Source organism: Platalea leucorodia (assembly GCF_965183815.1).
Source record: "Platalea leucorodia genome assembly, chromosome: 2".
In the NCBI taxonomy this organism is placed as follows: domain Eukaryota; kingdom Metazoa; phylum Chordata; class Aves; order Pelecaniformes; family Threskiornithidae; genus Platalea; species Platalea leucorodia.
The window spans coordinates 14,743,451-14,769,276 of record NC_138824.1 but is presented as its reverse complement, the minus strand read 5'-3'; the positions used below and the strand labels follow the sequence as shown (position 1 = coordinate 14,769,276).

At 38.0% G+C, this 25,826-nt stretch overlaps 1 protein-coding gene across 1 annotated transcript in view; it reads right to left on the bottom strand.

Moving 5' to 3' along the window:
• The window catches only part of ARHGAP42 (Rho GTPase activating protein 42), a gene marked incomplete at both ends in the record, with an annotated part of 165,834 nt that overhangs the window by 5,013 nt on the left and 134,995 nt on the right, over window positions 1–25,826 (bottom strand). The window contains 11 exons of the mRNA XM_082304913.1: window positions 2,293–2,355; window positions 3,506–3,662; window positions 5,907–6,287; window positions 9,088–9,232; window positions 11,940–12,099; window positions 16,886–16,991; window positions 17,808–17,866; window positions 19,135–19,219; window positions 21,846–21,920; window positions 23,553–23,615; window positions 25,659–25,698. Coding sequence (XP_082161039.1) covers window positions 2,293–2,355; window positions 3,506–3,662; window positions 5,907–6,287; window positions 9,088–9,232; window positions 11,940–12,099; window positions 16,886–16,991; window positions 17,808–17,866; window positions 19,135–19,219; window positions 21,846–21,920; window positions 23,553–23,615; window positions 25,659–25,698 — 1,334 coding nt within the window. The remainder of the gene's footprint in view (window positions 1–2,292; window positions 2,356–3,505; window positions 3,663–5,906; window positions 6,288–9,087; window positions 9,233–11,939; window positions 12,100–16,885; window positions 16,992–17,807; window positions 17,867–19,134; window positions 19,220–21,845; window positions 21,921–23,552; window positions 23,616–25,658; window positions 25,699–25,826) is intronic.

The following is a 25,826-nucleotide window of genomic DNA, read 5'->3' as shown; positions in this document are numbered from 1 at the left end:
TAACATTTTTGTCTTCCCTGTCCAATCCTAAAACATGTACTGTGGCCTCTCATTCTTTTTCTGACTAAAAGAAATCTGTTCAAACTGGTAGCGCTATGGGGGCATGTGCACATGTATACAAGGAGACAAAACAGCCAGGTCAAATAATGTTCCAGCATTAAAAAAAAAGGGACACACACACATGCTCATAATAAAGGTATTGCATTATTGAAACCAGGGTTGCAAAGACTACTTGGAAGAAGGAATTAAGTAAGACCAGGCCACTGTGGTGGTAAAGCATCGAGTACAAAATTATCTGCTGGAATACAAAGCCTTATAGGTACTTTTGATCTGCCTACTGTACAAATGACCACAACAAGCAACAGATGCTTCAAGTAGGAATGAAGCTACCTAGATACTACAATGTATAGGTAAGCAGTAGCTTAAAATTTCAAAACTAGTTATTTTTAGCAGAGTAAATTACCCCTGCACAGAGTTCAACACTATCTTGACTTGAGTATTTCTGGTATCAAACCAGACAACTTAAAAACAGTTTCTCTGTGTTACACTAAATGTCCTGCATATATTCATCCGATAGTAGTGTTATGAACTCAGAAGGCCTTCCTACTGGGTAGATCAAGATGTAACTACCATGATTTCTACCTACTTCAGAGCAAAAAAAAGACTATCCAAAGGTCTTAAATCAGTCTTCGTGTTCATAACATGCATGAGAGGTAAACAAAAGCTGGCTCTGAATTGCAAAATCTTACTCAGACTTGTGCAGCACTATAAGAACAGCTAAGCTGCTTCTTATTTCTTCCTCATTTTGCCTGCTGACCTCTCGTTTTCCAATCTCCTTGTTACTGTTGCTCTTCTGCTTTCTTAGAAAGGCTGAAGTAGAGTAGCTATTAAGCCTTTCAGCGTTTTTGGCTTTGTTATCTGCTCTCCATATCCATTATCAAACTGCTACATTTTTCCTTTGAGAGATTTTTGCTTCTTACATGCTTTTTATATACAGATACAGGTGGCACAGGCTCTGAGAGAACAGGGGAGAGTTTACAAGAAGGGTGCAACACAAAATAAGAGAAGGAACAATGATGGAGTTGAAATGATGCAGGACTGCTGAAGCAGTCATCGCTCTCAGCTTAGGGCACTGGCTTAAGAACCTTCCAGTCTCTTCATTTATACTTTTCTTCCTTAAATTAATGTCTTGCTGTCTTCATCTCCGTTTCCGCCCTGCCACCCTCTTTTTTTGGTCACCTTAACAGTTCACATACTACAAAAAACAAGAACAGCCTTGATTCACGTAAGCTGCTTCTCTCGAACAACATCAGTGGGCCTTTGCCGGTCAGTTTTCTCTTCCTCGTCCCTGCTAGATCTGTCAGAGAGGACAGCCATATTCCACTGCCACGCATCTTGGCACATGTTGGCATCTTTGTTTACAGCTGTGCTACTTTAGATTACTACTTTTGGATTTGTGGATTAACATTTTTTTTTTTCCTATTGCTTGACAGTTCCAGTATGCTTGACAGTTCCTGGTATCAGTGAGTAAAGTGATGGACAAAAAGATACGTTCTGTCTCAAAGAACTTGAAATGCAGGGACCATGAAAAGACAGGCTTTTTTGCCATAAACCCATTTATTTGACTATCTGCCTTAGCCTATTAATTCTAGGCTGTTTAGTATTGTATGGAAGATACTGCTTCCTAGATGAACACTTCACAGAACATTCTAACTTGAGTGAATCAAATCCACCAAATAAACGAATGCAATTGTAAAGCAAATGTAAATAATTCCTGCTGCACACTACCGAGAAGAAAGGGCAACAGTTTCTCCAGACAGAAACTGAGGCGTGGAAGGTGTGATGGGAAAGGCAGGAATTGTGGTCAAGTTAATCCTGAACTTGCAGCTGTTATTCAGGACTTACATGAGCAAATTACCATCAACTAGCATGTTTGTTACTCTACTGAAAGCATATATATACAAACAGCTGTATGGAATAAGTACAGCACCCTCATCCTAATTTAAATCCTGTTAATTTACTCTTGTAGCTATGTCCTTAAGCAGATTGCTAACCTGAGCATCTCTTACGGCAGTTTCCCCAGGTGACAGAATAGCCAGGTAGGCTGGTATTCTCTATTAGATTTAGTTTTCTTCTGGAGAAAGGATGAGTTTAATAATCCACAAAAATTTTGCATGCCACATGATGCTGTCCAAAAGTCACAGAACAAACCTGCAACACTTCTATTTCAATCTTTCAAGCCAGCAAAACAGAAAGGATTTTACAAATTGTTACATACTATGAAGCACTTACCGTCCTGAAGAAACTTGTTTAAGTGAACCAGCACTTTCAAACAACTGGGCTCTTGCAGCGACTCTGAAAATAAAACACCACCTTACTTTATACTTTGCCCATTAATAACACACACAGACTAACTTCACTTTTAATCATCTAAAGAGATGGACACTTTTTTAAAAATTGTTTTAATTATTCACTTAGAGAAACAGAGGAAATTCAAAAGCTGAATTTAAGTCCCTATTCAGCAGAATTCTTAAGGGAATAACCTAATTGGGGCCTGACTTCCACATGCTCTAGTGCCTTGCTGAGTCAGCAAGGGAAATCTCAACACCCTATATTTAAAATTCTGTTCATGGATGGCCAATAGATATATTGGAAATGCTTTTACTGCCAGTCTCTCACTATCATGCGGGAACTCTGAGCTATGCAGGATTCTCTGTTTAAGACACAACAGTCTGAAACAACTACAGTGATCCCTTCCAGTTTAAAAAGTGGAGAGGCTGAATGGAGTCCTGCCGTATTTGGAGAACTTCTTGGTGCTCTGCAGATCTGGAAATCACTTGTTCATGGGGACAGAAAAATTTTGGGTCAAAGTCAGGATTACAGAAAAGATCTTCTGACTCTAAAGTTTGTGCTAAAAGCACTGAGAAATATTGCTAACCCAAATCTCAACAAGCTAAATTATAACCTCTATTGCTTAGAACTATCCTCCTTTCAAAATAAACACCCTTCTCCCCCCCAAAAAAACCAAACCCAGCTGTTAGAAAAAAACAAAGATATGAACTCTTTAACGTGCAGCAACCGAGGAAATTTCAGAGCAGCAGTTTGGGGTTTTTTTTCCTTTCTCCAATTTTGGACTTACACAAATAAGATCTGATGGTCTTCTTGACATAACAGCATGGACAGTAAGTAGCATTTATGCTCCTTCAAACATTAAATTCCAGAGATAATAATACTAATCACTTTCCAAAGATACATTTCTTTATTATAGACCTTATCTGTAGTCTAATGAAGTCAATGAGAGTCTTTCAACTGACTTCAACAGACTTTTTGCCCTGTCTCCTCTGTTTACAATTTAATGAAGCTAGATAAATAATTCACAAATACAGAAATATTCAAATCAAGTATTCATGGATGCTTTTTCAACTACTTATGTAGCTCTCTGGGGTCACTTTATAGTAGACAACACTGTAACAACACACATCTCTAAAGGACCTTGATGACTTACACAGATCCCGGTCTTTGATAGCCGTTACTTGATGTAGTATCTAATCTTAATCTCCTGCACATTTTGGGAGGCAAATCAGGGTTTGGTGGAGCCTTTGGCGTATCTTTGGTATCTGCTGAAGATAAGCTCTGTATAGATCCGCTGCAGCTTTTGTTACCTAAAGAAATTGTAGGGAATATTAAAGCTAATTTGAAGTTGTTTCACAACATATGTAACATGCAAGGCAAAGCTTTTGTCGTGGTTGTGGGTTTTTTTTGTTGTTGTTGTTGTTTTGTTTTTGTTTTTGTTTGGTTTTTTTAAGGCGGCAAAATAGGTAGAGAAAGTACTTACTAAGAGCAGCCTTTCAGGCAGAAAGCCAGGAGAAAAGGACCAACATCAAGAATGAAGAAATGATATTAAATTTGTGAAGGCTAAAAAATTACGTTGTACTTAAATGGCAAGATAGTACATTCACTAAAAAGTGAAAATAAAAACAACATTTATAGAGGAGTACACTGCATAGAATTGTAGAAAAAAATAAATGTTGGAAGGGATCTCAGGAAGTCATCTAGTCCAAACTCCTGCTCAAAGCAGCATCCACTATGAAATCAGACCATGTTAATTTGTAAGAACTAATATTTCAGTATCCAAGGAGCTTCATGCAGTTTAAAAAAAATACTTAGGAATTAACGATTATGAGTTGCTTAAAACAATTGCTACTGTAACTTGATAAAACAAATCTATAGCTGTACAGACTGTATTAGACGCAAAAAAAGTCCTTTTAATGAATACAAGGCATGGCCACATGTGTCCTTTAAGCTGATCTATCTGTGGACTGCTGCCTTGATTGCACATACATTCTGCAAGACGATAATCGCATCTACTTCTATGTTGCTTTATTCCTAAGAACAAAAGATGCTTAATAATGCTTTAAAAGTTGTCAGAATGTAAAGAGATCCCAAAATATAAAACCAATACCTATATTATTAATATTGTTATTCTATAGTATTATTCTATATTATAAATTATTATTAATGATAACTATTATTCTATATTATTAATACCCTTATTATAACACTAATTCATATCTGGAAGTCTTAGGAAAAAGCTTGTACACTACATAGGGGGCAGAGGGGAGAGAACTTTCTTACCCTTTTAGAACTTTGCACATGACCACATATTTACCCTACCTGTACTTGTATTACTTATACTATTGACAGCTCAGTGGCAAACTCAGCACTTGCACTCAGTCCACTGGAGCTCATTGTTTCAGTGCCGGCTGTTAATCTTCATAATCCAAACCACTGCAAATATACTGATTTCAAGAAGGCGTTTCTTCTAAAGTAATTTCCACATAGCTGTCAATCTAGTGCAATATCACCTCATGTACTCACAGCGGTACAGCAAGGATTCACAGGCATTCCAGCTAACTTAGCATTTAGCAGAACTGTCTAAATTAAGAAGCTATGTCTTTAAGCTTCTCTGTCTTGTAAGGAGCCTTGTCTACAGGCTTATTTGGACCATAGGCTCAACTTAGGTGCTCTGAGGGCGTTCTTTGAAGCAGCATCCTTCTTTGACTGAACAGGAAGACTGGCGCCCTAACTTGTGCACTGAAATTCGATTCCTAACGTTGGGTTTGCAAACTTGTGGTTGTTGTTGCATATCATGTCTATATACAGGACCATTCAGTCATAATCTTGTGTTAAAGCTAATCTGCTTGCAGTACTGGATAATGAACCATGCAAGCAGGGCAGAATGAAGGAGCCATTCCATCAGCAGGGTTTCAGACATACATTTCATGCCAGGGATTACCTTTTTATCCCATCTGTCCAGTCCTATCTCAACTAAAGGCATTGACTGTAAGAACCATAACTAAAAAAAAACCAAACCAAAAAATCTCCACCTTTCCTTCCATCTCCTATTTCAGTCAATTGAAGAGATGCAGTTGTCGGGGGGGAAAAAAAAAAAAAAAAAAAAAAAGGCAGGCACATCAACAAGGAGTGACAAAACTATTACTTACTAGATACGTTAGCCCTAGTGCTTTTTAAATTTAAAATGCTAGCTTTGATCAGTATCAATTATGTTGCAACGAACCATTCCTTTGACAGTGACAAACCATAGCTACCAACTCTTCTTATAAACCAGCCATCTCCTTACAAGTCAGTGCTCTAGGTGAGGCACAGCAGGATAGAGTACTCTAAATTCTGAGAAACCCCGATAGCTTTTAAGCTGTGTGAACAGCTTTGTACTGACAACAAACAATGACAATATGTCAGAAGCAGTCTGAAAACTGAAAGAATGTGCCACAGAAATTAAAAAGTAAACATAAAAGGTTAATGGATATCATTAGCTTTCAGATGCAGCTCTTATTTTCTGATGCCTCACAGTAAACACTGATGTCCTAAAAGACCTTGGAAATTACCTTCAGCTGACGGAACTGATCTGAGGGAAGATGCTGAAGACCTTTTCAGCCCAGACAGACTGTAAGAACTCTTTTTGGTCAAGTCTGTTGGTGGAGAGGCACCCTCTGGTGCCGTGACAGAAGCTACACTTTGGCAGTCTGACTCCACGTCTGTTTTGGTGGCATCCTCCTTTGATGAGGATTCTGGGCTTGTAGTCCAGAGGCCTGAACTCTTCTGGCCATTAGAAGAAGGTGGAGAGGCAATCCATGGAATCCCTCCCGATTTCTCCCTGGGCTGCGAGGGTGCGCATTTGGTAGTGCTGTTCTGCTCGGAGGAGTGAGAAGAGAGAGATTCAATGCTGCCCATGGGAGTGCTGTCTGGGCTACTGCTGTAAGAGTCACCTGGGGGGGGTGGCGAAGAGTGAAGGAAACAAAAAAATTAATTAGATTTGCTAATCATGTGCATTTCTCTCATGCCACGTTTAGCCCCTTGTACCTTACCTGTCATCAAATTCATTAATCTGTGATTTCAGATGCAGTGATTTTTAAGACAAAATAGCTATTTAATTACTCTAAGTTTCACACATATTCCTATCTTTAACCTGGAAAAGCTGCATTCTGTGAATATTTCTTTAGAGCTGATGGAACATTATGGGCTACAGGTTAAACTATTTCACATAAAAGCTTGCATTTTCAAAGAACTGCTTGCATATAAATATCCTTAGGAAATTCAATAGTTAAAATGCTGCAATACCTTGTGGTGAGCATCTTGCTGGATTTCTGTGATAAGGCAAATGTGATACTTGTCACATTTATGTGCTTAAATGCATGATTGTATTGCCTGCAGGCACAAGAATTAAATTTTACTTTGGTTACCACGCTGCTGAGGATCTCTGCAGTCTAAGACTAGTCCGTAAGTCTATCTATAGATATCCTATTTTCTGAATTGTCATAGCTATCATAAAATATCTATCCTGCAGAAGGAAAACGCCTCATTCTTACAACTTGAACACTTGATGAATTTCTTTAATTAGACTGATATTACAGAAATTTACCTACCTACACAACAATCTTTGTACTGATCTTATTTCCAATAATCTTTTGCAACAAAAAGTCGGAATATCCTAACAAAATTATATGATGATATAAAGGTAGGAACAGTCATCAGAACTGAGGAAGGACTGGCCTATGATACAGTGAGGGATGAATTATCTTGAAGAGTGGACTCAGTCTAGTGAGCCATATATTGGTTTCTACTAAGATTTGTTCCCAAATTAACAAATTTCACAAGAAGCAGAGAATATATATTCTTCAACCACACGGTAGTTATAAGATACCAACATGATGTAGCTGCTTGTGCATCCACATGTTTCAATATCCTTGGCAACAAGTGACCATAACCACAGACAATACTACAGATAAGGTCACAAATACCAGTGCCTTGTATAGCGGATCTGACAACAGTAGTGCCACTGGTAGTATTATCTGAAATATTCTGCCCATTTCTGGCCAGAATTCTGGTATTCCAGATTAGATTGTCCCCCATCTTGCCCCTTTACAGACCATTAGTCCCTTGAAAATTGCAAGATTGGCTGAAGCTAAATTTGTCAGATACATTTTCTATCATTTTCTATCATTCCCTACCGTTTGAAACCTGTATTTCATTTTGTCATGCCATACAGAATTTCCTGCAATATAGTTAAGTGTCTGTGCTTCGTTTAAACGATGACTTAAAACCATCTAGTACTTCAGAATTTGTTATTGCCAGAAGCCAAGGCTCGCTCTCTCCTGTCTCCGGACACACCTAAAGATATTTGGCAAGAATACCTCTGCTTCTGCCTTGGCCTTCCAGACACAAGCGAGACTCTAACTGGAACTTGTGTAGCAAGTGCTGAGCTTGAGCTAATAAGCAAGGCACAAGAGGAGAGCCTCTGGGTCAGATCTAGTTTCAGTCCAGCCGCCAGCACAACACGTGTCTGAATGAAGAAGCATGAGCTTGCACACGCTCTGCAAAATACTTGCACAGAAATGCCCCTTTTTTATGCTGGCATCCATTCATTGCAGTTACACAGTGAAAAACAGTTGAAACTCGCCCAGTTTCTCGTCTGGTGAATGTAACGGACAGTTCCTCTGTAACTTCTTACTTGGGATCCCATGCCATTCACACTAGCAATCGATGTATAGGCAGATATTGCTCTCATTTAATATTTAAACTCTCACTGGCAGGAGTCATGTAATATAAACCTATGGAAAATGCAGCACCTGTGCAAGAGTATACTGAGGATACCATTTCCTAACATTACAGACTTAAGAATTACTACGGATCCTCAAGAACAGATGTACCTTAACTGTGGATTAATTTAGTGTACCAGTTGTATGCAAATCTCCTTGAGGAACCAAGGGACACAGAAATTCTTTCAGAAGTCTGCTGCAGTAGTGGAACTGTTAACAACTTAATCTACAGTTTCAATACTTCTCAATGGTACAGCCAGTAAGTAAAAAAGTGATGGCCCACTAGATGAAAATGAATGAAGTGGAACTTTTTTATAGTCACATTTACATGAAAATGAATAAGCATTCTACAAAGCAGTTAATTACACACACAACTCCCTGCTGTTAAACAGTAAGCCATGTGATAAGTACCCTGTTTCTCCCCAAAATATTGGAGTTCGTTTCTATTCCAGAAAAACTAAGAAAGTTTCAGTGGTTTTGGCAAACCTAGGCAGTGGCTGACTTTGAACCAATGACCACAGTTTCACCCATGAGAAAAAAGCCAAGTAATGGTTTTGATCTCCTGACCTAAATTACATTTATTACAGGAGGAGAGGAAAGATTCTATTTACAGTTTCCCAACCTTAACAATCATCTTACAAGCAAATGCGGTGAACTTCATATAACGAACTCCCCAGAGTTTCAAAGCAGACTACATTTAGATTAGAATATAAAGTCTACTATAAAAGATTTTTGAACACTGTATGCAATACAAGACTTGCCTAAAACCAAACATCCTTCCCCCTCTGAGAGAAGCAAGGAATGCAGTCATTCAACATTGCAGCTGTGAGTCACAGAGGTTAAAAAGCTGACAAAAACCCATTTGTTACGCTTGTAATTATTGGAATACAATACTTATTGGACATTATTCAGGAAAGTTAAAAGACAAGACATAAAAAGGAAGATAATGAGTCAACAAGGACAAACTTACTGTCAGGATCTGCTAGACATGGTGTATATCTTCCTTTGGGTTTACGTGAACCTGTGGAGAGACAAATTGCTCTTGTCCTTCTTGAACCTGATCGGGACTGAGGCTGGGGAAGAGGAATATTGGGGTCCGGTGCAGTGTGAAATATCTGCATGATTAAAAAAAAAAAAAGGGAAAACAAATGACATTAAAATAGAGGTACTTTTACACTTCCATTATTAATCCCTTTGTTTTCCTCACCACTGCACCTGAAATTAATGCTCTAATAGTCTCACACATTACAAAAGAATAAATTCACAGAATATAAGCTTTGCTCTGATCTCATTTTACAATCCATGAACGACAATACTGAGCTGTACTTAAAATTCATACTAATTATATAAAAAAATTTGTTTAAATAGTTTTATTTTCTAGCCCTTGTTAAGAAGTGCTTAACAGTCTAAATTGTGAAACATACAATGCGTGCTTACAACTAACTCCTGCCCAAGAAGTAATAAATTTTTTTAAATATTATGAAAAGATATTGAATTTTTTCTCTGTATTCCTGTGAAAGCTTTCGTATGTCACAGAAATTTGTTATAGTTTTAACTTATTACAATCCAGTTTGCATTTCAGAAAACCACTTTATTTTGCCAAACATGTCAAGTTTGATAAGGAACATCTTTATGTTCGGAGCATCTCCTGATTTTTATCTTTTATATACCACTGCTACCACTGGTCAATTTTGCACTTCATTACTGCAGAAAAAACTAAAATTTTGGGGGTATCTGACTACCATGATCTGACACAGGTACACAGGAGGTGTTAAAGAACTCTTTGCTGATAAGCATGGCAAGCTTGCCAGCAAGGACAATACAGAAATTTGGGTGACTTTCATTTGTATCACCTGTTCTGCAATACCCAAGACATACATAGTAGAGGTCTTCAAAGACCCTAAAAACCCTCTTGGATGCTTCTAATAAAAATGAAAATTGCCTTGGAGGATGACCAAAGCAAAAAATACAACCAAAAGATTTGTGTGTTTTTCTTCCAGATGTCCTTTCTCACCTATTCCTCTTAGTGTAGACCGTAAAACTCTACTGAGTATCGATTATGGCATTCTGTGGAAGGAAGTGGAATTAGTTCTGTGGAATGGAGAAGAGGTTTTACAGACAAAGCTTGCCTATTCAGTTAAGCTACTGAATGAATCAGAAGTGTCTAATCTCCATAGCATAGAGAAGGCCAAATGTTGTAGGTTAAACACCATGCAATGCCAAAATACATCTCTGCAAGGATTTCTGGATCCCCTGTCAATAGGGCGGTCCCAGAAGAGGATGACGTGAACAATGAAAAGATACCTCCATGTCACTCACAGAAGTGGAAGAAAGCAAATATAGTTCTAGAAGGTAGAAAATGCTTTAATGGACGTCTTGAGATGCTCTTGAAGTACATTAATACTGTATTAGGCACTAGTGAGTAGCACAGCAATATAAAAATACGTCTGTAGACAGAGAAATAGAGCAAGGGTGATTTTGGTTGTGCAGCCATGGCCTTTGTATTGAATGAGCTTGTAATTTTCTGGAGGGGAAATTCAGTGTTGGAAACATATAATATGTATGTTTTGGAGTTACAGGCAAGGAGGCTATCAGTATCATACCAATTTTGAGGAGTCCCTATGAAATAGAACTGATGATACCACGCAGTATTGTCAGTACTTACTGACCAACCAGTGCAGGGGATGCTGGTATTGACCGGGAACTGCCTCTTAGCTGAGTAACATGAAATGAAAGAAACTCAGTTTTTCACTTTGTTTTGTTAGTCATCAGAGAAGGTGATATATATCAACAAAAGATCCCAAAAATAAAATTTTTGTTGATGACGAAGTAAAGGAGGTCTTGACTGTTCTGCTGAGTTCTGAAATCAAATAGTTTAAAATAAAATAAAATCTGAGGAGGCTTTTCAGTGAAGCCTATACCTGCAATGGTAGTGACTGAAAGTAAGAGTTTAAGATTTCATGGATTTTCCTTCTCAAGCCCTCTTATTCTGTGTTCCAGGAAAGGGTTTGAGATGGACCTTTGCTGTCACTGGTCTCTTTGGGGAAAACAAAATAAACCAGGCAGTCAAAGACATGCCTTTCTTCGAAGCAAAAGAAGTACCTAGAAAAGTTAATATTTTCCAGAGTAGTCAAGAACTTTTAAATCACAAAGACATGATAGGCTTAAAACCTGTAGCTAGGAATAAAACCTCATCTAAGATAGATTATTTTTTTCTTTTTGGCTGTTGTTTACTTTTGATCTAGTACCTACACACATGAAAAATGACACACTACACAGAAATGGGGGATTGTGCTGGAGATCCACATTGATGCTGCTCCTGAGAAGGGGAACTGAAGGATGGTTGGGGTTTCATGATGTTAGGTGGGACTAGATCTCCACTGTGCAGTGGGTGTATCCCCAAAGGACAGCAATGGTCAGAAAGACTGACCTGATGCACTCAGAGGAGAATCCATGCATTCACCCAGAGTGAACCTTCATACACTGCTAGCATGAGAGAGATGAAGGAGCTGGGAGCAAAGTTATGACCTTCTCATTCTGTTTCTAGATACAAGAAGCATACAGCAGTCTTCAGAGAGCAACTGAAGATTCAGAGCAACTCCTTTAAAGCATGGGAGATTATGCCTTGGATCTGTACCTTGCACAGCCACAAAAGACTTGCTAGGAATACAGATCCATAGCATGGAGTGGGAAGAAGTTATTCTTTCTATCAGTGACCTTCTACAAATGCTAGTTTTCTTATTCTTAAGAACTTAAGGATGGTAATGAAAATGAGATCTTAGTTCCACTTTATCAAAAAACAGTCAGATAATGTCTTTCTACCTTTTCATAATGCTCTATCAGAATTTCAACGACGACATTCTGAAACTTAATGTTCATCATAGCAGCCACGGTTTCTTCTTGGGCTCTCATCAGAGTTGGTCCAAAGATAACACCAAGGTTGGATACAGTCATTAGATTTTGCTGACTGTGTAATGATACCCTTTAAATGAACACAAACAATATGCAATTAAATAGTTGTGCTAAACTACAATTCCAACAGGCAAAAACCTGTAAAGACCATTTCTTTAACAAGATCCCAAGTTCATGCCTCCCCTTTAAAAAATATTTTTTAACTTTCACTTTTACTGCAATCAAAATGCAGTGTAGTACAACTACTGTATTTCCATTAAGGCTCCCATCCTGCAGTAACTTCATGGATAATGAGCACGTCTTCCTAGAGTAAGTATTTAAGTTCCTGACATAATTGACAGGGAGAAACAACTATCTTTGAAGGTCTCCACAGAGAGATCCAGACCATCTAAAGTTTAGGAGTCTTAGGGCAGGTACCTATCTCTTTCCAGTGATTATACAGGAACTTAAATACTTGATGTTGGATTGACTGAAAATACTGTGATATAATGGAGGTCAACCATATACCTCAGTTTTCATGTAAAGGAAAGAAACTTAGTTACTGAAAACACTTACATTGCAATAGGATCTCTTTATTAATGTGTTGAAAACACGAGATCAGTGGGGTCAGTCAAATCATTGTTTCTGTGGTATAGGTAACACTAGATGATCATAATGACATCTTCTGGCTTTAAAATACATTAATCTTTTACTTCTGTATATTCTGTTATTGCTTACTGTACCTTTTCTGTCATTTTTCTTCTTAATGTAGACTTTAGAAACAGTTTTTCCAATAATTTATCAGATAGTAAAATGAAAACCATCAATCAGTAATCCTCAATGCCCCTTTTCTCTCCTTACGAATAAGATTCACCAAATAAAAAACGTATCATCATAAATCCTTCGAAATAACTGCCAGTGATTCCCCAGTCACAGCTGCCCTATTGCCTCATGTCTGAGAAATATCATGCCAAGTAAAGATTTGATAATTGCCTTAATGCTTAATTTTACTGAATCTGCTACCAAGCAGAATCAGTTATTGAGGCACTTGTTCACATTTTCCTCTTCCTTCTCACAGCTATCTGCTACCATTGTCAAGCTGAGCATTCTTAGACATTTCCTACATAATTAAAACAACCCTTGTACCTTTTAAAATTAAGAAACAGTAAAATCTACAAAATACTGGAAGACTAGCAGGTAGGAGCAAACTTTATCTTCTGGTTTTCACCGACAGCCTTCATTAATCAGGTTTATGGAGACATCTGCTACGTTTTCCTTCCAATAATATTCTCAGATAACTTGATTTGTTCTTAAAATGTTATACAAACATGAGCAAAATGATCTATCTGATGCCAGAGTACGGTAGCAAATAACACAAATACTATCCCCTTACAAAGATTAAAAAGGCAGTGACAAAAAGACTGCGAGATTTTCCCAAGGCTAATGGGGGATTTTGTTAGGATCAGGATCAAACCCATGTCTGGACTCACACATTACCCTTTCTCTCAGTCTCACTGTTGAGTAGGCACTAATGATACACAGTATGAGTAGAATACTAGAATTATCTTGGTATAGAGGTGAGATAGACTGTACAATTACTTCTATAATGAAGTAACACTCCCCTCGTATTTGGAACAGGAATGTTTTAGCACCTCATTTACATCAAGAAGCAGAGAAATATAGGAAAGGGGTTTGTATTGGAGATAACATGATTATAAACTGCAGGAAAATAAATGCCTATCTTCTTGCATGTTTCCTATGTTGCCTCATTAAGTTATGCCAAAAAAAGCTTTGCAAAATTTTACTTCAGACAGACACGCTGCCAGAGATCGTTATTTGGAAGCCATATCATGAAAATGACTACCTTGTTAAAGCACATTTTTAGCCCATTATCTTAATCTAATTTTCTCTGTACAGATCTTATGTTGGCTTAGGTGACTAAGGGGTGTTTGGGAAGTCCACTAGTATTTTAATGAAAATGGAATTTTGAATTACTCAGCTCCAGGTTTGTTAGAAAAGCCTAAAAAAAATAACCCTTTGCAATGTTATCCTGCTTTGTGCTGCACAGTAACTGTTAAGGTCTCTTACACAAACATTATAGCCTCATAGCATAAGACAGAAAGTAGTGTTTGTCCTGTGTTTGGGTTTCCTTGGTTACAAATTTGGTAGCTTTGTTAATAAAAAGAATGGTGAATTTAATAACATTGTAACCAGAAAGGACTTTCTACAAAGCATCTCAAAGGCTCAATTTCTTACAAAAGGGAAGAAACCGAGGCCTGTAAATGGATCATTTTGATAACCAATTTCCCTTGACCTAGTCTGACTGTTGCTGGGCTACTGAAGAGATATAGGCCAAAGTAATCATGCATCTCAGGCAGCAGTAAGGCATTCATTAAGGTGCAGTTGCTTTCTCCTCAAAAATCTCTTTCTTTGATATATCACCAGTAAATTATTGATACTGTCAGACTGCAGACTCCTGACTATCTACCTCAGACAAGTACGGTGTTATTAAATCATACCAAAGAATGATTTATTCTTTAAAGTAGACAGGTAATTTGACTAGGAAGGTTTAAAAACAAAAAATGAGTTACCTATCTGAAAATAACACCAAACTTCCCATGTTTGCCTAGCTGCTGACTGAGTATGTACTCATACAGTATCACCTCTCTGCAGGGTGCTTTTCAGGATTTGCTGGTTTTGTTTGTTTGTTTGTTTTTAGTATGATCTACATCCCACAACATCTAGATCATATTTAATTTTGCACAGTGACACAAAAGTCGAGATAGGTAGTGACGTAAAGACCTTATACCCAAACCAAAAAAAAAATAATACTATCCTTATTTTATAACCCATAGTTAAAGGTATAGCATTTTCACCTAGACACAAAAGCATACATAAAGGAACTGAACAGCTAAAAGAAATATAGGGAAAGGATGCACATTTTGAAAGTGGATTTTAAACAAAAGAATGAAGCAACAGGAGGACAGTTTTTTTTTTTTTTTCTTATTTTCCCATTTACATAAAATTCGGCACTTTATCTGCCATTTGTTCCTTGAAAAATCTCCACACAGTTGTAGGAAAAAGATGAGGAAGGAAGATAACTAACACACTCAAGAGACTAATTTTGAATTCAGTCTCATTAGAATTGCTAGCATAAACAACAGCTGGCAAATTATATGAGAAATTAGTAAGGGTGAATTGAATGTTGGAAAGAAAAGAACTGAAAGTTTTCAGTATAAAACCCTAAGATTAAATTTATCAGAATTGAGAATTGCATCAAAGATGTGATAGGCAAGAGTTAAAGAGAACAATTAAACAAGGGAATAGTGCAGGCATGCTTTTCTTTGGAAATGCATCTGAGGTCATATTGAGAGTAAAGAGGCCAGGGAAAGAGGTCAAGAAAGAAATGCTTGCTTATAGCTAATTCTGCCTAGAAATAAGTCAGTTCCTATGTATATATATTTCTAATTTTGGGGCTTCCAGACTAGGAGCTTTTACAAAATCATTAATCCCGCATTAAATGTTTTAACTTTTTAGAGGGTTAGAAAGCAGTAGATATTATATTTTTTAGCTAATCAATCAACTCAGTGAGTAAGGAAACTTATGAAACTTGCTTTCACCTGGTTCTCTGGGTAACCCCATGTCTAATGAGATGCAAGGTCTGCCTAATCAGTTTTTGCAATGGAAGCATTCACAGCAGCTCCCTATCATGTTAGTTCTCCAGGGGCTAATGACATAAAGGGCTAAAAATAATTTATTAGGGCTAAATAATTTCCTATCAAAGAAATCGTCAAAGTTCTCACGTCTATAAGAGGAAGCAAAACTGCATTAGGCTCCACTGTAGACAGCTTACTGCAGGCTGTGGCTCAAGCTGTGATCAAAAAAGCAAAATAGCTGGGACATAATGAAAGGAATGAAAACAACACGGACTCCTCTCTTACGTCTTCTACATATCTCTGTCATGTGGGCTTTATCTGAACAAATGCTGTTTCAGTATTCACATTCCGAGATCATTGATAAATGTACTAAAAAGTATACAGCATCCTAAATCAGAAAGAATAATACATATTAAAAAGCATTCAGTAAATATCACTGAAAACTGACCAAAGATTTAGTAAAACTTACATGAATAACGTTTGATGCAGAAACAGGATAAATTATAATGTAATAATGGTATGTAACCATAGCTAGTGATATAGAGAGGCATAAGAATAAAAACTTGTCTTTTTTGTCTCACAGCACATGCTAAGTGTAATTCAGTGAAGAATAAAGGTCATCAGTTCAAAGAGATGCAAAATCTTTTTGATCTGACATTTTATTCATACTCAGAGCTGATGAAACAAGGGAGATTCAAAAGCAGGTTAGGATATTTGTATAGATATCAAAAATATAAATAATAATACTTCAGATCAGCATTTTCGAATGATACTACACTTCAGAGCTGTTATAGAGAAAAATAAGACCAAACATGAGGGACGAGTATTATCACATTAGTCTACTCTCCGTTTCTGAAACAGTGTGGGACCTCCAGTCAGATTCAAACCAGTGTTTTCTATCAACCTTCGCATAGTTTAAGATGTTTCTTAAATTTAATTAGTGCCAATTCCTGCAGTAAGTAGGAACATGAACGAAAACATTAGTTAGTTTATTTTATAAACATAGTTGGTTATCTTGGTGACTCTTTATGGTGTTATTTTTAAATTTTGTTTCTACGGTGGGTATTCTTCAGCTACATTGAAAACAGCATTTTAGAAATGAAATGTAATTTCAAGTGGCATTGTTTCAACACAGAATGGATTAAGCAACACTGACAAATTTAAAGTGGAAATAATCACATCTTACAATAACAAAAAAAGAGAAAAATCAAAAAGAATTACTTGACCAAGTGCTTGATAAGGATGTCCAGCATCTCTCTGTTCTTCTCTGGTAACTTATGCACGAGTGCATGCACTGCTTCAACTCTGTAGTTCTGATCATCTGACTCTATTAAACAGAAAACAAATATTGTTGATAAAATAGAACGTGTACGAAGAAGCGACTACAAATGGCAGCAATGCCTGTATGCTAATACACACATGCATTATGAGGAACCAAACACAATTAGCCTTTAAAATGATGACGATTTGATTATATTTATTACAACATTCTGAAATCTGTATTTCAAGTAACTCACCAAAAGCAGTTACCACCTATACTGGACCCAAGGAAATTTGTGGTAATTTTGATCCGGTGTGCCACTTCAGCGAAATCCAAGATTTTACTCCTTGATATTTAAACTATCTAAAATTCTTGAATGTCTCTTATTCTTATCAAGGCAAGAGGAAATGGGGAAATAACTTCAAATTCTAAACTGGCGTCGTTAGAAAAACAATCTTACTATCGCTCTATCTAATTACTCCATTTGTGAAAAGGGGATAATTATCACCCCGTCCAATTTCTCAAGGCAAGCTGGGAAAATAAAGGTCCCTGCATGAGTGCGACGAATGCTATAAAAGAATTATCAGCCTGTATAAAACAAACAAACATATAAATCAAGGTTCAAATTTCATGCAGAAGGCAGTCACACAGAACCTCTAAAAAGATCAGAACAAACCACTGAACAGCTTCATCTACTGTGATTTCTCTTTTGGGGGCTTTCATGTGGCACTGTGCTGTCACATACAGTGACATGGAAGAACGCAGATCCACGGCTGGATCATTGAATAATAGATCAAGAAGAAAAGTAAGGATAGTAACTGAGGAGATTAAGGGTTAGAAACAATATTACTTTCATGAAAGGGTATTTATTACTTTACTTACTAACAGCAACAATGAAATCTTTGTGCAGCTTGAAAGTCATCAGTGGTTCTGAAAGACACCTGGTTGTAAAAAAATATTAAAAAGAAAATTTAAAAAAACGCATTACTCAAAGTCTTCTTAAGTTTTACGGGTGTGATTATGATTGCCTTGAACATCTGCATAATGTTTATGTTGTAGGAAACCCAATTCAGTGATGACTGATTGCAACTAGTATACAACTCAATCATGTCAAGTCTGAAAATCTCTTTGAGTTCAATTTGGTGTCACCACGTAAATTAATAAGGGAAATACTACTGGCACTGACTTCAGCACAGACTCACTGTTTTCTCGCTTCCACACTGTAGAACAGGAATAAAAACAGCTGCAGAGCATGGAACAGTGGGCTGCAGAAGCGATCTTTTGCCCAGGAAAGGCAAAAACATGATGAAATTTGGGACTGAAATTCTGATCTGAGAGATCCTAGAAGAGTCATCCTCTGAAAAGCAGACTGTGAATTGCCTTATAGACACAAACACACAGCTACTGCTAGCTCACGTTCTAATTTCACAAATACAGTATCTACAATGATTTGTGCTTCTCAAGATGTATTATAAATTTCTTCAACCAAAGCCAGTCTTTTCAATGAAGTTTACATGAGCATTGCACTACAAATCCTAGGCATAATTTCCAGACTGAATAGGGATTTCTGATGCCCTTTTTTAGGTGACTGCTTTAGGAAATCTAGATTTTTAGAAGGCATAGAACACCCACCATCTGGATTTGATGCTTTTTATTCTGATTCTTTTGAATGTTATATATTGAGACCCAAAAAAGAGGTCTCTCGGAAGTACCATAATTCTTGAAAATTCTGTCTCTTATTAGCAAAACTTTTAAGAGAAAATGATAGTGTGGGAGGGATACTGTGTTTGTGAAGACACCAACAGCATAGGATAAAAACCTATGCTTTTGCAGAGATTTTTATCCTGCTCCAACAATGACACCGTGAAACCTCACGGTACCCATCTTAAGGGATTCAGAAAAGAAAGACTGAGCACAACATGCTTTGTGGTTAACATAAAAGATTTTAAATAAAAACATGCAATTAATTAATTAAATTCTGCCAAATTTAGAGCTATATATATAAAGGCATGACCATCTTAATAACGCAGAAAGTGTGTGACAAATTTTAGATTTATTATTACACATAATCACAGGGATATCAGGCAAGATAACAATATACGCAATTATTACCACGCTAATGGATACAAGACATGTAATATGATATTAATAAGCAAAAGATTAATGGGCCAGAAAAGGAATACTGAGATTTGTGTAGCACCATACTTACCTGAGGTAGTTTTTAAGGCCGCTTGTTATTGTTTTATTGTCCCAAAGTTCCATATCAATATCCATATCAGGAGGAGATTTAGGGGCTGGTAGAAATTTGAATTATGATTGTGTTATAGTTTGACTAATGCACTAACTAGAAAAGCAACAAAACAGAACCTAATAGATTAGTCATTTAGCTCATGTGATTACTTATTAGCCAGATTAACTACCAATATGATCAATTTGAATTTTTTAATCTCTGCCAAAGTATTAATAAAAATGAATATGGCACTCATTTAGTACCTGTAAACATTAACTATATGCACTGTATCAAAGTGTAAAGTATCAAACAGACCTGCATGGATAAGCAAGGAGCTTCTGGCAAAACTCAAAAGGAAGAAGGAAGCTTACGGAATGTGGAAAAAGGGACAGGCCACTTGGGAGGAACACGGGAACATTGTCAGAGTATGCAGGGATGCAGTGAAGGCGGCTAAGGTCCACTTGGAATTAAATCTGGCAAGGGATGTTAAGGACAACAAGAAGGGCTTCTTCAAGTACATCAGTAGCAAAAGGAAGACTAGGGAAAATGTGGGCCTCCTGCTGAATGAGGTGGGTGTCCTGGTAATGGAGGATACAGAAAAGGCAGAGTTACTGAATGCCTTCTTTGCTTCAGTCTTTACTGCTAAGGCCAGCCCTCCGGAATCTCAGACCCTGGAGGTAGGAGAGAAAGTCTGGAGAAAGGAGGACTTTCCCTTGGTCAAGGAGGATCAGGTTACAGATCGTTTAGGCAAACCAGACACCCACAAATCCATGGGCTCCGAATGCTGAGGGAGCTGGCAGATGTTATTGTTAAGCCACTCCCCATCATCTTTGAAAGGTCATGGAGAACAGGTGAGGTGCCTGAGGACTGGAGGATAGACAATGTCACTCCAATCTTCAAAAAGGGCAAGAAGGAGGACCCAGGAAGCTACAGGCCAGTCAGCCTCACCTCCATCCCTGGAAAGGTGATGGAATAGCTCGTTCTGGATGTCATTTCTAAGCATGTGGAGGAAAAGAAGGTTATCAGGAGTAGTCAACATGGATTCACCAAGGGGAAATTGTGCTTGGCCAATCTGATAGCCTTCTATGATGGCATGACTGGCTGGGTAGATGAGGGGAGAGCAGTGGATGTCATCTACCTTGACTTCAGCAAGGCTTTTGACACTGTCTCCCATAACATCCTCGTAGGTAAGGTCAGGAAGTGTGGGTTAGATGAGTGGACAGTGAGATGGATAGAGAACTGGCTGAATGGCAGAGCTCAGAGGGTTGTGATCAGCAGCACAAAGTCTACTTGGAGGCCTGTAGCTAGTGGTGGTCCCCAGGGGGAACTGGGGTCCAGTCTTTTTCAACTTATTCATCAATGACTTGGATGAAGGGACAGAGTGTACCCTCAGCAAGTTTGCTGATGATACAAAACTGGGAGGAGTGGCTGATACTCCAGAAGGCTCTGCTGCCATTCAGTGAGACCTGGACAGGCTAGAGAGTTGGGCGAAGAGGAACCTAATAAAGTTCAACAAAGGCAAGTGTAGGGTCCACTGGAAAGCTGCTGGAAAGCAGCTCTGCTGAGAAGGACCTGGGAGTCCTGGTGGACAAAAAGTTAACCATGAGCCAGCAATGTGCCCTTATGGCCAAGAACAATAATGGTATCCTGGGGTGTATTTGGAAAAGTGTGGCCAGCAGGTTGAGGGAGGTTATCCTCCCCGTCTACTCTGCCCTGGTGAGGCCGCATCTGGAGTACTGTGTCCTGTTCTGGGCTCCCCAGTTCAAGAAAGACAAGGAACTACTGGAGAGAGTCCAGGGGAGGGCTACGAAGACGATCAGGGGTCTGGAGCATCCCTCTTATGAGGAAAGACTGAGAGAGCTGGGTCTGTTTAGCCTGGAGAAGAGGAGACTGAGAGGGGATCTTATCAACGCTTACAAATATCTTAAGGGCAGGTGTCAGGAGGATGAGGCCAGACTCTTTTCAGTGGTGCCCAGCGACAGGATAAGGGGCAATGGGCACAAACTGAAACACAGGACGTTCCATCTGAATATGAGGAATAACTTCTTTACTTTGAGGGTGACAGAGCACTGGACGAGGCTGCCCAGAGAGGTTACAGAGTCTCCTTCTCTGGAGATATTCAAAACCCGCCTGGACGCGATCCTGTGCAACCTGCTCTAGGTGAACCTGTGCTAGCAGGGGGGCTGGACTAGATGATCTCTGCAGGTCCCTTCCAACCCCAAACATTCTGTGATTCTGTAAGCCCAAGTCAACAGAGAATTACTAATGTATTTGGCTTAGACATTCAAACATAGGCATCAGAGAGCCAAATTAGCAAGAAAAGTGAAAGACTAGAACAACTGTCTATTAAACTGAGTGATGCTGTATTACAGAACTAAGCTTTGGAACACTTCTGAAATATGCCAAATAGATACCAATACATAGAACTTTAAAGCTAAAAGAAGAAATGTATTTTACCAGTAATTTGCTCATGTATATCAATGATTTCATGCAGAAATTGAATTCTAATGCACACAAGAAACTAGTTAGATGGATCACTCATTTTAAGACCGCAAGCTCAATTTAGTGGCAGTAAGTGCACATACAAAATTATAAATATTATGACACAGTCTTTTGAACACAGCAGTTTAGGCAAAAGGGACCACAGAACACACGCTGCACACTGACAAAGGTTCACTTCAGATACTTACAAAATATGGTATTCATCAGCTTTTGCACCTTGGAGTTTACACCTCCTATTCTGTACAGCCCCAGGATTGTAATACCTACATTGGGAAAACAAGCACAATGAAAATAATGAAACTATGGTTATTTCAATATATGTTGACACATCCTTGGACTATGTTTTCAAAACATTTAAATGTATTTACGGAAAAATTGTACAATTACATTCTTGAGTACTGCTTTACCCTACTGAATTCTCTTCTGGGATATTAACAAATGCATTCCACTGAATCCATGCCATACTATACACTAATCATAATTTTACATTAACAGAACCCTTTTGCATAGAAATGATCCATATTGGCAAACAACAGGGAGATGGCCGGGAAAAGTTAAAAGTGTGACCCAAAAGCAGTCTTAAAACACATTACATGTCAACAAGTTTATCTTACCTAGACTTCAGTGGAATTACTATGCATCTGTATTTGCTTAGACCATTATCCCTTCCAATTAATATTTGACTGACATTTACAGGAGAAATAATGATTGTATCCAAAATAAAAACTTATACTGTATACTGTTGCAACACTGCAGTTGAGAACTTACATGTTATGCATGAATCCCCATGCAAAATAGAGACAGTCAAGTCCCAACTTACTTATAAGTTTCAATTGTTGGGGTTTTTTTAATAGCACAGATACTAATAACAAACAATGTTTAAAGTGTAACATTCACAACACAGTATTTCAGTATTCCAGTGATGATAATTTCAATTGCTTTTAACTGCCTTTTAAAATCATCAGGATGTAAAAGTCTTCCTTCCTCCCTACTTCAGGTCTTACCATTTAAAAATTGTCCACTTTTCCTTTGAAAGGAACATTCTGAAGTCTGATCTCATTTAGATATCCTAGCTGTTTTGTTTTGAAACCTTCCCCTCTGCCCCACTCCCCTCCGAAAAAAAAATACAAGGTCTGAGTCAGCAGTGATTCAAAAGCTACATAACATCGTTACCTGAGAAACTGAATTCATGTTGAGCTCAATGTTGCACAGAGAGACCACACAACTTTTGGATTAGAAGACAGTTACATACTGACAGTTCAGTGCATGGACAGGAAGAAGTTACCTCTTTTTATGGAAGATGATACAGCCATATCTCTTCATTTGAAAAGGGATAATTAAAAACTTGCTGTGAGTTGCAAGATATCACCTCATCAGTAGAGTGGCTATTATTCTCTTTTTGTACATTCCCACTACCAAAAATGAGTTTCTAAACATTTTAAAATATGGATAAACCATGTGCAAAATAAGTGAATAAAATGATTGGAGTTCTGCTCTGCAAAGTAGAGAGTATTCATGCCACTTTTTGGTCTTCAGGTTTCACGCTAGAAACCAAAGTTGGGAGCTGAGGCTCCCTACAGTTTTACCATGAGAAAGCACAATTCGGTGCACACAGATTAAACACTAAAAATGTGTGCAACTGTGTCTTAAGCTGTCTAAACAACATGAAATTACAGAAAATGTTTTAAAAAAAACACTTAAATGATACGTTAAGAACTGTTGTTGGAACTTGTGGCAACAGTTTTAAGTGTAAAGCACACAGATAAAATGTGAAAAGTACAAACCAAATAAGGGACACGCTCCAAAACACAGCTGTAAACCATGTAGAATTAAAGTAATATTTGAGAAAAAATACTTATAATAATCTAATACGTAATTTGTGATTTAATACACACCTCTTGTTTCTACAGCATGAATACATTTCCTCACGAAGTTGAAACCTGCTTCATTTAAGAACACTATAAAAAGAAGAAAAGAAGGTCATTCTTTTCTAACTTACCAATACACAAAATGTCTGTGTTTAGCTACATTCACATTAGTCAAGAAGGACTGATACACATCTATCCACAAGATTACGATACTTATTCTGTAATAGTATTCTTGTAGATATATCCTTAGCACTCCAAATCCAACTTTCTAATAATTAGCCTATCATTAGGAGCAGAATATTCTACTGTCTTTCTCAGAAATCAGTAGCCCCTCTACACATACAGCTGAAAGCTTGTTGCTTTAAAAGGAGATTACTGTACTCCCTTCCCTCTGCTGAGGAAAATGCTTTTAAGAGTTCAGGACCTAGATGACGAACAGAATATATTCATTGGTTTTAATACAACAACATTCTTTGTTCCTTGCATATACACATAACCACTCCTAAAATGATAACATAGGAAAACAATCTTTGTTATTGACTTTGATTAGTGAGCTTATTTCAAGTGAATATATTTCTCATTAATTTTTGTATCTTCAATGCTCACTGCTCTAACTAGCTGAATTAAGAAGATCTTAAAGCAGCATATTTGTCACCATTAAAATAAACACCATCATATAAAAAACAGATGTAGTGGCTTAAATTTTAGTTTTCCAGAGTCTCAAATACACCTCCTATGAAGATGTATGTCCATATATGACACATCTCTCTCCCTCTCTCTCTCCCTCTGGTACATACACCCACACATATATTTAAATTATTTTTACATATTTATCTTAATATTATATTAATAAAATATATGTGTTAACATAATGTTTATACAATTATACACACAAATCTCATAGTATCATTAAATATACTAATTTTTTTACTCAGTGTATGTGTAACAGGTGCATATACACCTAAAATCAAAAAGATGTGATGGGCTGAGGCCAACTGTATGAGGTTCAACAAGGCTCAGTGCCGGGTCCTGCACTTGGGTCACAACAACCCCATGCAACGCTACAGGCTGGGGGAGGAGTGGCTGGAGAGCTGCCTGGCTGAAAAGGACCTGGGGGTGTTGGTGGACAGCCGCCTGAACATGAGCCAGCAGTGTGCTCAGGTGGCCAAGAGGGCCAATGGCATCCTGGCTTGTATCAGGAATAGTGTGGCCAGCAGGACCAGGGAGGTGATAGTGCCCCTGTACTCGGCACTGGTGAGGCTGCACCTCGAGTCCTGTGTTCAGTTTTGGGCCCCTCACTATGAGAAGGACATTGAGGTGCTGGAGCATGTCCAGAGGAGGGCAACAAATTTGGTGAAGGGTCTAGAGCACAAGTCTTATGAGGAGCAGCTGAGGGAGCTGGGGTTGTTTAGTCTGGAGAAGAGGAGGCTGCGGGGAGACCTTATTGCTCTCTACAACTACCTGAAAGGAGGCTGTAGCGAGGTGGGGGTCAGTCTCTTCTCCCAAGTAACAAGCAACAGGATGAGAGGAAACGGCCTCAAGTTGCACCAGGAGAGGTTCAGATTGGATATTAGGAAAAATTTCTTCACCAAAAGGGTTGTCAAGTATTGGAACAGGCTGTCCAGGGAAGTGGTTGAGTCCCCATCCCTGGAGGTATTTAAAGGACGGATAGATGTGGCACTTAGGGATATGGTTTAGTGGGACTTGGCAGTGTTAGGTTTACGGTTGGACTTGATGATCTTAAAGGTCTTTTCCAACCTAAATGATTCTATGATTCCATGATCCTATATAGCGATATTATTTCAACACACTGGCATGTATTCACATTTAGGTACACAGACTACTGACAGAAACTTTTTATAGATTTGTTAAATATATTGTAGCTTTGGAGCCAATCATTTTTTCTTCCAATTTATGTTTGATAGTAACACAAAAGTTAAAGGCTTTCTCACAGTTTTCATAGCTTAGGATGTGCTTTCATGTAACCCAATTATGTCATCCAACAAACAGTTACTTCATAGCAACAGAAAGAAAATGTAAAATAATTAATGTCTCTCACACACACATATCTAGAAGTCAGGACATTATAGAAATCTAGCAATATTTGTAACTCTACATAAATAAAGAGCTTACTTTCTTCCTTCTTGCTAATAATAGCTGGCAGTGTGTAGATCTGTAAGAAAAAAAAAGTCAACAGGTCAATGTTTGTGCTTTAAATTCTTGATTGCCAGGTTTGTTGGTAGTTCTTAAGCTAGCTGCAACATGCTGTGTATTAGCTTGCTGCTAGGGGAAAGCCAACCT